Here is a 17,448-nt window from a genome sequence, read left to right as displayed (position 1 = left end):
ATAAGTTACAGACATGTCGTTGTGAAATCATTTAATTTAGATTATAACTTTAGGTAGGGTTTTGGGAGTTTGGAGATACAGTTATTTGATGCAGCTAAAGAAGATATTAAATAATGATGTCAGGAAAGATACCTGCCTACACCAGCCTTGCCCAAGAAGAATTACTATTATCTTACCCTGTATGTTAAAATCAACTCATAATGGATAGAAGATCTAAATCTAACACCAAAAACTATAAAATTCATACAAGAGAACATAGGGGGAAAGTTTCTGGATATTGGTCTTGGTAATGAGTTTTCGAGTATTACATCCAAACCTCAGGCCACAAAAGCAAAAAAATCAATAAATGAGATGACATTAAACAGGTTTTGAACCACAAAGTAAACAGTCAACAAAATGAAATGGTGGCCTACAGATTGGGAAAAATATTATGTGTAAACCATGTGTCTAATAAGGGGCCAATATCCCAAATTTATAAAGACTCTTACAACTTAGTAATGGAAAAACAAGTACTCTGAGTAAAAGACGGGCAGAAGATCAAAACAGACTTTTATCTCCACAGAAGACATAAAAATGGCCAACAGGAACAAGAAATGAGGCTCAACATCATTAATCGTCAAGGAAATATAAATTAAAACCATTATGTGGTAACACTTCACACCCGCCAGAATGATTATCAAAAAGTCAAAAGTTAAAGATGTGGAGAAAAGAGAACTGTTCTATACTGCTGCTGGGAAAGTAGAGACAATATAGAAAAGATTATGGAGGTTTCCAAAGAAATTGAAATGAGAACTATCATATGACCCAGCAGTCCCTCTTCCGGGCACTTAAGGGAAATAAAATTATCATCTTGTAAAGATAGCTGCACTCCCATTTCCATGTTCACACCAGAAACTATAAATATTCATAGAACAGAAATACAGGAAAAGCCTCTGAATATCAGTCTTGGTAATGAGTTTATGGGTATTACATCCAAAACTCAGGCCACAAAAACAAAAATAATAAATGGGTATTGTTCACAATGGCCAGCATATGGACACAGTCTGTGTCCAGCCATGGATAAACGAATAAACTGTGATATATACCTATAAACACACAAATACACACACACACACACACACACACACACACACACACAAACACACACAGATGGAATGGGGGTGGGGCTATTATTTATCCCTAAAATAGAATATGTTCTTTCCATTTCCTACAATGTGGATGAGCCTGGAGGATACTATACTAAGTAAAATAAGTCAAACAAAGAAAGAAAAATACTGCAAAAAATTTCTGCATGATCTCACTTATGTGTGCAATGTTAAAAAATAAAAAATTCAAATAGAGAGGCTATTAGAGGCTGCAGGGGTAGAAGAAATGTAAAGATGTAGGTCAGAGGATACATCATAGAATGAACACGTCTAGAGAGTTAATGTATAACATGAGAACTACAGGTAGTAAAATTGTATTGAATGGAAGATTCATGCTAAAGGGGTAGATTCCAATTGGTCATCACAAAAATAACAATAAAGAGAAACTATGCCACATGATGGATTTGTTAATTTTTCACAATGGTAACCTTTTTACTGTATGCATGTATTTTCCTAATATCATATATACCTTAAATATACACAATAAAATTAATTTTTTAAAAATCAAAAGAATATTATCAAAGGTTATTCTTTTTTAGCTTACCAGACAAAAGAAAAGAATTACAAATGAATATTACTTTGGTTAAAGTCCAAAAAATCAAAGAAAATCTCTTAACCTCCAGGCAGAACTCTAAATTAGCCACCTTCTCCCTTATTGCTTTTCACTCCCTTCATTTAAGGTGTCTCTGGACTTCTTCAGCACTGGTCATGGTAGGCTTCCCTGAGCTACAGTTCTAGTATTAGCTGCTAAGCTCCTGCTACCACTGTTTGTCACTAAGACCTGCAGCCAGCTATTTTTTTTAAGTCATAGACAACAATGAAACACACCACAGATGAGGATTTCAGTGAGTTAAACTACATCAAATATGAGGTGAGAGAGCACTGGTGGGGAGTTGAGCAACTAGAACAGGAGCAAAAGTGACAAATAAAAAATAAAACTGCGGAACAAGTGTTAGGTACAAATTTGAGAAAGTTGCTACCAGATGTAATGCCTGTAGTGTCTGGTGATTTCCTCTGTATTTTTCTTTGATTACATTCATGTTCAAACTAAAAAAGCCCTTGCTTTGAAGAGTATTATAACTGGCTAAGAGTATGTGCAACAGTATATATATGAGTGCTTCATGGCTAAGGGACAGATGATTGTAAACTTAGTATTCCCCACACTGCTGGTGAACTACAGCCAAGGATATAATCACTGTCTCTCCAGTTTGTCATATGGCATTTTCCACTAAAAAGACATTCTAGCTCATTGCCTCACTTCTTTAGTTTTTTATTTTTTCTTTACTTTTTACTTATTTTAAAAATTTCTTGTCTTTTTCATTTATTTAATTTATTTATTATTTTAGTCTTTATTTAAAAATGTTATATATGATGGCAGAATGTGGGCTAGGATGCAGTTCAGTAGTATAATGCTTGCCTGGTATGCGAGAGATTGTAGAATCAAGACCCAGCACTACACATGTGCGCTTATGTGCACACACACACACACACAAAGTCCTGGCCCAAATGAAAATATTCACTATATTGTCATCAATTAGTCATCAGGAAGATGTGACAGTTAATGATAACTGACTTTTTAGGGACTGAGAAAGAGCTGCTGTTTTAGAAAGAATATCTTTATGGCCTATCTTAAGGTCATGTGGTTGAATATTTTTCCCAATTTCTTTAATTACATTCCAAATTACAAAATATGATTTCATACCTTATCTATAGTCCAGTGGCGCACTGAATGTTGCAAATCATTAACTTTGACGTAAGTATTCCAAACAACAATCACCCCTGTGCAGTCTCCTGAATACATGTGATGGCCTATTTTAAAAAAACAACAATAAAAAAAAAAAAACCCAAACTCAGCTATGAATATTGCAAGAGTTAAAAACAAAAGCTATGAAGTCTAGGGAGAGGAAACCACAACCCAGTGGAACAATCAAAGAACTGGAGTGCCATTAAAAGGCATGTTAGTTTAAAAAAGCCAAAAAGCAAAAAAGCTTCCAATCTAATTCCAATTATCTTTAAGTGAATTTTTCATTCTTTTAAATTATTTGTGAATACTTATTTCCGTTTCTCCTTTACCTGAATTTTAACACAGCAAATGAGCATTTCAGTGTATGGGTATACAGCTCATCTCTAAAGCCAGATTAATTGAATTATTCAACCAGCACCTCTACTCCTAATCTTTGTTAACCTATATAATCTGCTTTATAGGCTTAGAAAAGCATAATACCTAAAACCCACTGAAAACTCAATAAATGAACAAAGATGAATAAAATAATAAATAACAAATGTTAATAGTTTAAACTCAATTCTTTAGCATTAAGTCATCTTAAAGTTGAATAGGATCTTAAACATCAAGTTCAGGAATCTCTTATACATCATTACTAATAGAAGAGTCTTTGCTAATTGTAAATTTATTATTTTTATAAAATAGCTTATTCAACTGGTGAATTGCTCTATGTATTAGAATGCTCTTTTTAATTCTGAGCAAAGAAAAATCTGACTTCTGTAGCTTTGGCCTCATTCTACCTATTAGAGAGACATTTTTCACATTTGCATATCTTATGGCTAAATATTTTTTTAATTATCTCTTTTATAACCTGAGCTACTTCTGACAATTTTTCAAGACACTTTTCTTCTCATGGCCTTTCATGTATATGTTCCAAATTTACTGACATCCTTATAGATGAACATTATTATTACAGATACATATCATCATTTTGATCTGAATCCCATTTTAATTAATGAATGCTATAGCTTACATAGCTAGTGTCTGAAATAATGTATAAAGTGACTAATTAATAGACATAATAAAATTCTTTACGAAAAATAACTTATATTTTATATCTTTAAAATATCATCTACATTATTCATATGCTAAGAGAAACCTTTAAATGATTATAATTTTCCCTTTTATATGTGTGTGTACTTGATATGATTTGGATATGCCCCCAAAACTCAAGTATTGAAGGCTTGGTCCCCAGGGGAGCCATATTCAGAGGTAGGGCTTCAGGGAAGTGATTGGATGATGAAAGGCTTTGACTCCATCAGAGGATTATTAGCCCACTGATAGCTAAATGGACTACTGAAAGGTGGCAGAAACTGTAGGCAGTGGGACAGTTGGAAGAAACAGGTTACTGGGAGATGTGCCCCGGGATGGTATTACTTGTCCTCTGTCCTTTCCTCTCCCTCTCTGCTTCCCCACTGCCCTACTGTGAACATCTTCGCTCTACCACACTCTTCTACCTTGATATTCTGCCTCACCTCAGGCTGAAAGCAATGAAGTCAGACAACCATGGACTAAAATCTCTGTGAGCCAAAATAAATCTTTGTTCTTGCAAATTCTTTTTTGAGTTATTTGATCAGTGTTGAAAAGCTGAGAAACACTTACTATTTAAATAATCCTGTTGCTCATTTAACATATATATTTACATTCTTTTGAGATTTTTCCCCCCATATCTCCCTAATTTTGGATCCTTTCACTTAAAGGTCCTTAAAGACAACCTACTAAGAATAATCATCACCAATCCAAGTAAATACATTAAGAAAATTTGATACACAACTGACTATTGAGAGTAGATATCAAATGAATCTGTTGAGAAATTTAATAATTTTAAAAATATTAACAAAACTCCCTCAGTGTCAAATCTACATATAACCTGTACCTAAATATTCACAAATAATCATAAGTACATAAAATCCCCCAAGCTTAAATAAGCTTATTAGTAAAATGAAAATTAAAATCAGTTCTTCATTCAATTAGCCCTCCTTGTAAACATATTCGCTGACATACCTTCAGCATCAAAACAGAGAGAGTTGATAAAACTTTTGTGAGCATCAAATTGTCGAACCAATATGGCAGAATCTTCTCTCATATCAACTTTCCATATCCGTATCATTGAATCATAGCATCCTGTCACCACCAGCTCTCTTACAGCTGGATGAAATTTAGCCGTGTAAACAAAAGAAGGATGAGGTAAAACTCTGAAAGTATTTGTATTGTTTATTTCATTTTTCCATATCCTGTAAAAATAGAAAAGTTATATATTGTTTCTGAAAGGCATTTAACTGTTTATCTAAAAGCTAATAGACAATAAGCCTTAAATAAGTAATTAACAATGACCAAGGTAAAGCAACATTTATAGCAATAAAAAAATATGACTATGTATTTGATGGCTGAAAAATTTCACACTTAGCCATTTCTTATTCTCAAGCATAATATATCTATTAATTATAACCTATAGGGTAAAATTAAAAACTGTATTTTTATTTGGATATATCTCTATATTTTTAAAATCTACCTATTTTCGATATTATTTAAACCACATTGAATAGTTGGTAAAATATTGCTTTTAGTACAATGTATTTTTAAAAATATGGAGAGAAACTTAAATGATTGGCCATTTATGTTGTATATATTGCTTCTGGAAAATGCTTACTAGTGCTGGTTTGACTATTGATTTTTACATCTGTAATTTCAAAAAAAATGATTATGTAGATAATAAACATGAAGATCCCAAACACTTAAAAGCTGTGTTGAAATTACTCTGAATTATTGAGCAAAATAAAAATAATATCAAAGATTCTGATAAGCTATGCTACATTGGGCACTCTTTCTGTGTTCAACCCTCTCAGTATTTCTTCCTCTAAATAATGGCTGATTTTATACAAAACTTAATATTATTATTGTCTTGATTAAAGAGTGAACCAAAGGGTTAAACTGTTTAGTTAGGTATTTTACATTTCTGTGATGTGTAAAACTAGGCAAAATCTAGCAACAAAAAGGTGTTATATGAATGTGGAATAGTGAATTTTTAAGATATGTTTGGTTAAGTTATTAGAATTAGAATTTTTTTAAATCAAAATTTTTTTAAATCAAAAATGATTTAATTTAAATCATTTTTAAATTTTTTAAAAATCATTTTGAATTTTTAAATTCAAAATGTTTTGAATTATTGCATAAGAATTAAAGCAAATTAAGTCCTTTATAAAACTGTAAATAAAAGAAAAATATACTTTACTATTTAAAAACAACATTCTATGAATTTTCTCAGCAGCTGCTTAAAATATGGAATATGCTCTTCAATTACTAAGAATCCAAACTATTGATGAAAGAACATGTTTTCAAATGAAAATAAAGCACATGTGTCACTACATAAACATTTTTACCACAGTAAAAATTTCAATAAACATATGCTACACGAAATAGGATGCCTACTAAAAGAACAAAATTGCTAATTTGCTAAAATAGTTAAAAGAAGAAAATCTTAATTGCTTGTTAATAAATCTTAGTGGCATTATTTGAAATATTATAAAACAGGCAGAAATGAAACAATTTCTTTAAAACAGCTCCATGCAATTAAAGTAGATACAATATTTTTAAAATAAAAATGAAACATTTTGTATAAAACCTGATCAGTTACTAGTGGTGGTTTCTACAGAATACAAGATCAAAAGACATATATTAATGGGTTTGGAGGAAATCAGGGTGCTCATAGAGAACAAGGAAACAAATCTGTAAGGAGTGGATGAGCACATACACAAAAATAATTATATTTGGGGATGAAAAAAAACGTACCAAAGACCAAAGTTAAAAGAGTATTGTGAGGGCTGGGGCTGTAGCTCAGTGGCAGAGCACTTGCCTAGCATGCATGAGGCACTGGGTTCGATCCTCAGCACCACATAAAAAAAATAAAATAAAATAAAAAATAAAAGGCATTCTGTCCGTCTACAACTACAAAAAAAAAAAAAAAAAAAAAAAGCAGTATTGTAAGGTACACCAAATGGGCCTATTGGAGAGTCATTCCTCAGATTGTATTAGGAACTGTTGATGTGTGCTGAGAGCCATAGCCAAGTAGGAATGACACATGGCATTTTGGGGTTGAAAGGTGACCCTGCTCAGGGATTAGGGTGGCTCCGGGTTTAGGGTGGATCCTGCTGGAATAGGGCGGCTCCAGGTTTAGGGTGGATCCTGCTGGAATAGGGCGGCTCTAGGTTTAGGGCGGATCCTGCTGGGATTAGGGCATATCCTGCTGCCTCAGGCGCCCGCTCCTTGAGTTCCCGTTGAGTTCTCGCGGGGTTCTGAGAGAATTGATACGCAGAGCCCAGTGGAGGGAGTGTATTTTTCCCAGAATGTGAGTGTAGAGTGCCGGTGAGAGTTCGGGAATAAAGAGTTGCTGTTTGAATCTACAAGGCTTTTGTGGTGGCTCGGTTATTTTGTGCCCAGCCAGACTGCAGCAGATGTGAAAACACACACACACACACAATTCTACAAATGGATAAAGAAGAAGATTTAGACTAAAGGCATATGGCAGAAAGCTAGTCAGTGAGAAAATGTTACCCAGGAGACATTAGCGATAACATAGAGAAGTGATTCCCAGGAAAAGAGAAGGAGAAGACATGGGCAGTAATTACATTTGCCACTTCTGATTATTAGCAATCCTAATTATCTTCCTTTTAACTTTAGCTTATTCCTTGCAAATATCCTTTATTTCTTTCAAAAACCTCCTTGTCCTTGCTCTCCCTTCATTCAGTTAATGATTTCACAATATTTTTACAATGTAGAGTCTAAACAAAGCTACATAAAGAATAACATACTTCTCTATAATGTATTGTATGTTGTGTGGGGAAACCCAGGACAGCTTCAAGAAAATTTGGGCTGAATTTTTAAATGACAACCACAAATTCACTATGGCTCATAAAAGGCACTTAACTTTTTGTTGAATGATGGAATTAGGCAAAAAGGGTAAGAGAGGGGCATTTAAGTATGGGAGGAATAAGTCTAAGGTAAAATGACATGAGATGACAAAGAAGATATATTAAGGGTATTTCCAAAGATTGTGTGGGTCAGGCAAAGGGTATCTGGCAAGTGCAAAGAGAAGAATGTAAGAACAATCAATGAAGGATATGTCTTTATGCTGTGGTAAGGAGTTAGAACATTTCCCAAAGGCAATGGGTATTCAAAGACTTTTTAAAGTCAAAGTATTATGAAAGATGGTTTTAGAAAGATTAGATTTTAGCACAGCAGAGGCAGAAGAGCTAGAGATTGAACGCTGGGAAAGTGAAATACCAACATAAGAAGAGATACTAGGGCTTGAAATAAGGCAAATGCATCAACAACAGAAAGGATGTGACAGAATTTTGAGTCTTTGAAGAGGGAGAACTGGCAGACTTCAGTGCTTGTTAGATGTGGACAGAAATGGTGGGAATGGAGTAGATGAGTACAGTTTGAAAAGACAAACTCAAAAAAAAAAGGTGGGAGACAGAGACATTAGCACATAAGAGACTCAAAGCTGGGGAAGGGAAGAGAAATTGCGATATACATACAAAACAGATAAAGATGGGTGCATTTATAGATATTAGGGGGGAAACCAGAAGGAAATAAAGAAAGTTCATGTCTAAGTTTGACAGTAAACTGAAGGTAGTCATCTAACAAAAACTGGAAGACTGTAATTTAGTATAGAGAACTTGAAGACTGTGATTTAGAGAACTTGGTGCACAGTGAGCTTTGGATCTGCTACCAGAGGAATGGGAAAAGGAGCTGAATAAAAATAAGAATAAAGATTGCTCAGTAGGGATAAGAGCTCAGGTGACTAAGACTCACCAATCTACAAACAATCCTCAACAGAGCTATGCATTTTCCTTTAGTATTACAGACATCAGACCGAATGGCTGTCCCTGAGAATTCTGTTCCTGATCAGTTCCTGAGCATATTGGTAAAGGGGGAGTAAGAAAGTAGGTTCCCAGCTAAACAAAGAGGGAAGTTAATTGTCACGAACTGTCATCTTTTTCATTTATATATAAACTAAACCACAATGATAAAAATCATTATCAATTAGACATTTTATATAGAAAAGAAGAGTAAGATCTATGGAAAAAGGGGCCCAGAGGCTACAAGCCACATGCTAAGTTAAGAGGAAGCAAAAAATGTAAATGAGAGTGAAGTCATAATGGATTTTAAAATGCTAAGTGTCACACTAAACTATAGAGAGACCGTGTCTACCTGATAGTTGTTGGAACCAAATTAAATGATGTATATAAAAGCATTTTCAAAAATTACCTAATAGCATTTTTAGAACACATTCAAAGTCAAATAAGCATCTAAAAACAGTATAAATAAAACTTTAAAATTTAGCTTTTAATGGTAAAGGAAGGAGACCCTCATTGTTATACAAAATTACATATAAAAGGAAGTGAGGGGAAAGGGGAAAAAAACAAGGGGGAGAAATGAATTACAGTAGATGGGGTAGAGAGAGAAGATGGGAGGGGAGGGGAGGGGGGATAGCAGAGAATAGGAAGGGCAGCAGAATACAACAGACACTAGTATGGCAGTATGTAAAAAAGTGGATGTGGAACCGATGTGAATCTGCAATATGTATACGGGGTAAAAATGGGAGTTCATAATCTGCTTGAATCAAATGTATGAAATATGATATGTCAAGAGCTTTGTAATGTTTTGAACAACTAATAATAATAAAAAAAAGAACTTAAGAAGGCAAACAAAAAAGAAAAAAAAAGAATGTGAACAGACGACAATAAGTGTTGGCAAGAATGTGGGGGAAAAGGCACACTCATACATTGCTGGTGGGACTGCAAATTGGTGCAGCCAATATGGAAAGCAGTATGGAGATTCCTTGGAAAACTTGGAATGAAACCAAGTTTTGACCAGCTATCCCTCTCCTCGGTCTATACCCAAAGGACTTAAAATCAGCATACTACAGGGACACAGCCAACTACAATGTTTATAGCAACACAATTCACAACTGCTGAACTGTGGAACCAACCTAGATGCCCTTCAGTTGATGAATGGATAAAGAAAATGTGGTATATATACACAATGGAATAATATTCAGCATTAGAAGAGAATAAAATTATGGCATTTGCAGGTAAATGGATGAAGTTGGAGAAGATAATGCTAAGTGAAGTCAGCCAATTCCCCAAAACCAAAGGCTGAATGTTTTCTCTGATATAAGGTTACTGACTCATAGTGGGATAGAGAGAGGGAGAATGAGAGGAATACATGAACTCTAGATAGGGCAGAGTGGTGGGCAGGAAAGGGAGGGGGCAGGGGGTTAGCAATGATGGTGAAATGTGATGGACATCATTATCCAAAGTACACGTATGAAGACGTGAATTGGTGTGAAAATACTTTATATACAAACAGAGATATGAAAACTTGTGATCTATATGTGTAAGAAAAATTTTGATGCATTCTGCTGTCATATATTTTAAAAATAAAAGCAATTAAAAAAAATTTAGCTTTTAAAAAAAATTATTGATACTTACTAAATTGAAAAGGGACAATTTAAGAAGATATTAAAAATGCAAATAATTTACAATCTACAAAACTCTTTAAAACATAAACCACATACTTATTTATTCCCTCTATGTCACTATATCTAAGTAATGAGCTCTATTGGGTTCTAGCCCCTGAATCCAGCCATGGCTGAAGATTAAAGATGGAATCTCTGACATCAGAGGAGAAATTTCAAGTGTATAATAACTTTATCTCAAGCTATTAATCAAAGAGTTTACTTAATGATCAGTTCAAGATGGTTAGGACCAGAAATCCTACATACTATATAAATAAATATATTTAAGAAGAATTCTTTCAAGGAAGAAATTTATGACTACTTATTTCATCAGTCAGTCTACATGATGCATATTTATGATGGTCCCTTCATAGGTAAAACAAAACAGAAGCATAAGTGTAGTTGTATGACTTCATCTTCTCTTAGCTTTCCTCCATGGCAAAGAGCATGCAAAATCAGAACTTGCTGAGTATACTAACCTGGCAGTGCCATCAGATGATGAAGTAAGAATATATCGATCATCTGTTGACCAGCAAAGGTCATAAATGATATTGAGGTGGCCACACAATTCTCTCATGAAACGTCCAGAAGGAATTTCATATACTAATAAAAATATTTAGAAATTAATAGGCTTCCAGATAGAGGATATTTAATTCAATGTTACCTAAATACACAATTCATAATAATTTAGACATATGTTAAAAACTGTGTAAGAAAAATACAACCAAAGACATATGCAGTACAAACAAAATTTTACAATCTATTTAAAAATAATTTTTCATTACCTTTAGATATAAGAATTTACACATAAAATTTTATAATATGCTAAAATTATATAATATATTATTAATCATTTTAATCTCTCAAAGCAACCCCAAAGTATCTTTGATAATTAATTGATCAGTCTTATAATAAATAACATTTACATTGAAATTTACTTCAAATAGTCTATAATATGGGGCTTCACAAATAAGGTTTTATTTATTCTACGTGAAAAAGAACTAAATGCTGACCCAAATTGTAATTATTTATAGTAATAAGAAATTTAAACTGCTATTGTCAGAAAAAAATTCTAATGTATAGACACTATGGCTGACCTGAAGAGGCGCTGTACCAATAAAAAGTGAAGGCTAAGGCAGAGTTTTAAATTGTCTTCCATAACACTGAAAGCATATTCCAACACATACACACAGCTTCCTGGCCAAGGACATCAGACCTATCCACTCATAGTTATTTTTAAAAAAACTCTGCCTGACCTATAAGCTGACCACTAAACTGAGTAGAGACTACAATGTTAATACATGACAAAGAATAAAGACTTTACAGAAGTAGTCCAGGAAAGTCACTAAACAAATAGCAATAATGGCAAATCCTGGTTTGGATGAGAGGAAATTGGAAGAGGACTATGATTCCCAGAACTGCTGTACTACTTTTTTTATTTAAATATCCAGTTTTCAGCTCAAAATTATGATACACAGAAAAACAAACAGGAAAGTATGGCTCATATACAGGAGGAAAAAAAGCAGTCAATAAAAACTATCCATACAGAAATTGAAGGGAAAAAAAAAAAAAGAAATTGAAGAAGCCCAGAGGTTGGTCTTTTTCAACAAAAACATAATATTATAAATATGTTCAAAAATCTGAAGAAAACCATGTCTAAAGAAGTAAATTATAACAATGATTTCTCATCAAAAAAGACTGTATCAGTAAAGAAACGGAAATAATAAAAAATAATAAGGCAGAAATTTTAGGGTTGAAATGTACAACTGCTAAAAGGGTTCAACAGCAGCTCTGAACTGATGGAAGAATTACTAAACAATGTCAGGTCACTTGAGATTATTCTGTCTGAAGAACAGAAAGGAAAAGAATTTAAGGGGCTGAGGTAGTGGCTCAGCGGTAGAGTACTCGCCTATCATATGTGAGGCCCGGTTTGATCCTCAGTACCACATAAAAATGAAATAAAAATATTGTGTTCAACTACAACTAAAAAATAAATATTTTTAAAAAAAGAATTTAAAAAAATAAATGAATAAGTCTCAAGAGACCTGTGGGACACTACTAGTTCTACCAACACAGGTACAAGGAGTGTACCAGAAGAAGAAAGAGAGGGGCAAACAGAACACTGGAATGACTGAATACTTAGCATATTTGTAAAAAACAGTAATCCATACATTTAACAAGCTAAAATGAGGGCCAGATTTGGACACATCATAATAGTTCAAAATCAAAAAGTCATCCTCTGTTTTAAGATTTAAGCAATACACACAGCACTTTTAACAAGTAACTTAAGCATAAACTAACAAGTCTATCACAAAAAATTTACAACATATAAACCAGAATGAAAATAATTCTTTCACTATCCCCCCAAAAAGAAAAAATATATTATTAATATCTTAGAGCTTATTTCCCAATAATCTTTTTCTACTATACATAGGTTTCTTGGTGAATTTTAAAATAGCACAGTGGTAATTGAATTACATAAATAATTTTGTATTTTAAAAATCTATTATTGCAATGGGAAGGAATAGTCATTCAAAAAATGCCAATAGAATCAATTCTGACTAAATTAACCAAGGCATAACACACTACGTGAAGCTAAGTGAAGTTCAACATGATCTGGGGGTTAAGGCAGAGGAGATTAATGCCATGAGGAGCTGCTTTCTTCGTCCTGAGGAGAGCTGGCTTTCAAGAGCGAGTCATAAATATGGGACTATTTAACACAGAATTCTAAGTCTAGAACAGTATGATAACGCTCATGTAAAAAAAAAATCTCTAAAGCTACAGAAAAATAATTTTTCTTGGCCTCTCTGTTGACTTCCCTGTTTTAATAAGAAGTTTTTATCTGGGTACTGCTAAGCCAATTATTAGCATTCTAGTGCACAAGTTTGTGAGTTTTTATAATTCAAATAACCACCTTTATCAACTAACCATATTGGACTAAAATATCCCATGAGAATTATTAATCCCTTATATTTCTAAATTTCTGTACTTAAAGTAGAAAATGTTTACAAAAATTCTTCTGCATGTTTAAAAAAATTAATAGCTTTCATTTCAGAATTTTCACTATATTTGAAAAAAATATAAAAAGTTATAACAGTTTTAAAAGTTATACAAGTTATAAAAATACAAAAGTTATAAAAGTATAAAAGAACTGTTTACCTGAAATCTGTTTAATTTACCGGTATTGGGGATTACTCACATTAAGATTTCAATGAATTCTAAAAACTAAACAATGTCCACCACACAGACTACAATCAGATTAAACAGGTAGGATCATTTCTCACATATAATCGGATATCCATCCCGGCTGGCACAGGCTGCTGCTAATATTCTTCCATTGTGGGAGAAATCAAGACAAAAACATCCTCGCTCTCCTGCATTCAGTGAGAAGAGGTGCTTGTTTGGGATACGGCAAGCCTAAAATACATATATTTAAAATTCATGTTAGTAAACATTAAAAATACAAAGTCTAGTTGTTAAATTTAAATTATTATAGTGTCTTTTCTTAATAAAAAGGGAAAAGCAAGTAGGTAGAATAATGAAAAACCATAGTAAATTACTTACTAACCAGAGAATTGGTTCTCCATCAAATTAAGTGAAATTGTTCTTCATGTCTAACTAGTTTTTAATTCATAGAAAATATGAATAGAAACATTTCAATATCTGATACTCTAAAGCTGTCACTACCACATTGCTTTTATACAAGCACAGAAAAGAATATATGTCACCTTATTTTGTAACAGTAACTAATAAGTCACTTTTGCTAATGTGACAAATTTGTTTTTAAAACTACATATGACCTAGTTTAAGCCCAGAGTATACAAATATTCGTTTTTCTTTTTCTCTTTTAAAATAACCATCCTCTGTGACTGTTTCTAAAATATACCATAATTCCCTGCCCACCTATTTGTGGTTTGCTTTCTGAGGTTTTTGGTTAGTAACAGCAACTGGGGTCTGAAAATAATAAATGGAAAATTCCAGAAATAAATAATTCATAAGTTTTAAATTTGGTACCATTCTAAGTAGTGTGATGAAATAGCATCGTCCTGCTCCACCCATCTAACATGAATCACCTCTTCATCCTGCATATCTATGTGACATAGATATCAACAGATGTTAAGTATAGACACCAATATGCTACCTATCACTTAATAAATAGCCTTCTTAGTTATCAGATCAACTATCATATCTCAGTGCTTATCTTCAAGTACCCTTTATTTTAATCAATAATGGCTCCAAAGTACCCACAAGTATTGGCAATTCAAATATGCCAAAGAGAAGCCTTGAAATAATTCCTTTAAATGAAGAGGTGAAGGTTCTAGATTTATTATAGAAAAGAAATCATATACTGAGGATGCCAAGATCTATAAGTTTTTAATCTGTGAAATTATGAAGAAAAAAATTGTGGTAATTTTGTGTCATACCTCAAACTGCATGTTATAGCTTCAGTGAGTGATAAGTGCTTAGTTAAAATGGAAAAGGCACTAAATTTGGAGGTTGAAGACATGAACAGAAAAGGTATTCCAACTGACAGCAACATCAGAAAACATTCAGCCTATACAAAAATTTAGCGAAGGATCCCCTGAAATGAGTGACACCAAGCCATTTACTGCAAGGAAGGGAGTTTACAAATTCTCATTTATAAATTAAACTTTAAAACAGTTATGTATAAATAGAGGAACAGATAACCTATGGAGGGTTTAGTACTATCTCTGGTCTTACAACGCATTTATTGGATACTCAGAGTAATTAATCATACCTTATTGGTCTCTCATTCATTAATTTCATTAAAATTTCTTCATAATTTATATGGTTTCATTCCCTATTCCAATTTTCTGGGTACTAATATCTACTATAGAAAACTCTACTTATTTTTTCCCCCAATCTCTCTCTTAACCTTTAGTGGGTCTTACTTTTGTATTTCTTATCATACAAAAAACTGAATGAAACATATACTGAGCCCTTAGTTGTGTACTGTGAATATTGTTCCTTATTATAAATGCCTTTGAGAAACACCATAAGCAATCCCTGCTATTAGCTAAGAGTATCTATTATTAGCTAACTATAGCTAATAAGGATATTCAGAGAGTTAAGTCTAGCTTAATGGACTTAGTCAAAGACTATTAGGCTTGCTCTCTAGATGGGTACCAGGTACAAACAAAAGATTAGTTTGTACTAGGAATTTGCTACTAGGAATGTATTTGCTACTAGGAATGTGGAATAATAATGTATCAGACAACAGAGGAACTCTAGATAGGGAGGAGGGGTAGGAGGAGAAGGGAGGGGGCAGGGAGTTAGCAATGATGGTGGAATGTGATAGATATCACTATCCAAAGTACATGTATGAAGACATGAATTGGTGTGAACATACTTTTATATACAGAGATATGAAAAATTGTGCTCTACATGTGTAATAAGGTTTATAATGTATTCCACTGTCATGTGTTTAAAAAATAAAATCAATAAAAAATAATTTATCAGACATCATGGAAGACAAAAAAAAAAAAAAAACAATCTGAAGGAGATGTTTGGAGGTTTTACTTACAACCACTTGCTGCTGCTTTTAGAGAAAATGTAATTGAGGAAAACCATACCTAATCATCCAGCTAAAATCACTGAAGCTACTATCATGTTACTTGTATTTCCAGGGTTTGACATTGTATCCCATTCTACAAAAATTAAATAACAACAACAAAGATCCTCAACAGTTTTGCCGGTATTCCCTCCCTTAATTTCCTGCCAGTCACTAAATCAGGCAGGGTCTTATTTTCTACATTTTATATCCATGTCTTGCTTTTCATTTTTGTCATAACTAACCCAAGGTTAGCCCCTCATCACCTCACACATCAATGTCCAAATACCATTCAACAGATTTCTCTAATTCTAATGTATCCTGCTTTAGGATTTTCACATGACATTGTCAACATTTACTATCTGAAATATGATTAAGTTTCTCTTCTTCCAAGAACCTTCCATTGTTTCTCACATCCTACACAATCAAGTATCAGGCAAGACACTTTATCTCTTATGCAAACTCTGGTTTCCAGTCAGAAAAGTGTTGCAAGAGTCTAATAAATGCAAGAAGCCCTTTTCACTTATTTGCAACTCTTGTTTCCATATGAAATATCCTTCCCTACTCAATCCTTCTTCACCATGCCTAAATCATCCATACTAGTATCTTGAATCCCTCTTGTGAATGAATATTCTTTCTCCATTCTAGTTCACCTTCTTAATATTTCAAGTCTCAAATTTATCTAGCTTCAGGATTACTTCAGTCTTAAAATTGTTTTTGAAGATCCCCCCAAAGCTTTTGTTTATATAGATATATCCATGGAAATTTTTCATTAGAATTTTAAAATGGAGAAATTTTAAAAATATTTAATTCACTTCAAAAATAATACTAACAAACCCATTAAATGTTAACAAAAAAAGACTTATGAAAAATAACTACACCAAGTGAAAGTGTTTGTACAGATTTGAAAATCTCCATAACATCTGGCTTAATAATAAACGAAACAGAAACAGAATGAAAATAAAAAGGACTACTAATGCCTTGGAATCATTATGAAAAGAGACTCACTTTGAGGATTACCTTGAAAGGGCCTCAGGATTCCTGAAGGTCCTTGAACACACTTTGAAAACAACTGATATATAAAATTACATTTATATTTATTTTTTCTCAAGACTTTCACATGAAAGTGAACATCACTAATTTCTCCTTTCCTTAAGGGCATAATCTAGTGTCATTTTCTCTATTTTAAAGGTTGAGTATCCTTATCTGAAATAGTTGGAATGAGAAATATATTAAATTTTGGAGTTATTTTGGCTTTTGGAATATTTGCCTGGACATTTGTGGCTGAGCATCCCTAAACTGAAAATCTGAAATCTCAAATTCTCTAGAATTCAAAACTTTTTGAGAGTTTTGTATTTTCACATTAGAGATGTTCTACCTGCATTGTTTGAAGTATCCAAACCCCAATAAAGATATTTTAAAATGC

The 17,448-nt window shown here is 33.0% G+C and overlaps 1 protein-coding gene across 1 annotated transcript in view; it reads right to left on the bottom strand.

Moving 5' to 3' along the window:
• Ahi1 (Abelson helper integration site 1) overlaps positions 1-17,448 on the bottom strand; it is a 180,201-nt gene that overhangs the window by 120,377 nt on the left and 42,376 nt on the right. Inside the window, exons 11-14 of the mRNA XM_076859434.1 lie at positions 13,735-13,867; positions 10,930-11,053; positions 4,933-5,162; positions 2,848-2,954 (exon numbers count right to left, since the gene is read on the bottom strand). Coding sequence (XP_076715549.1) covers positions 2,848-2,954; positions 4,933-5,162; positions 10,930-11,053; positions 13,735-13,867 — 594 coding nt within the window. The remainder of the gene's footprint in view (positions 1-2,847; positions 2,955-4,932; positions 5,163-10,929; positions 11,054-13,734; positions 13,868-17,448) is intronic.

The sequence above is a fragment of the Callospermophilus lateralis genome, chromosome 6, assembly GCF_048772815.1.
Source record: "Callospermophilus lateralis isolate mCalLat2 chromosome 6, mCalLat2.hap1, whole genome shotgun sequence".
Classification (NCBI taxonomy): domain Eukaryota; kingdom Metazoa; phylum Chordata; class Mammalia; order Rodentia; family Sciuridae; genus Callospermophilus; species Callospermophilus lateralis.
The sequence above is the reverse complement of the archived record's forward strand: the minus strand, read 5'-3'. Positions and strand labels throughout refer to the sequence as shown.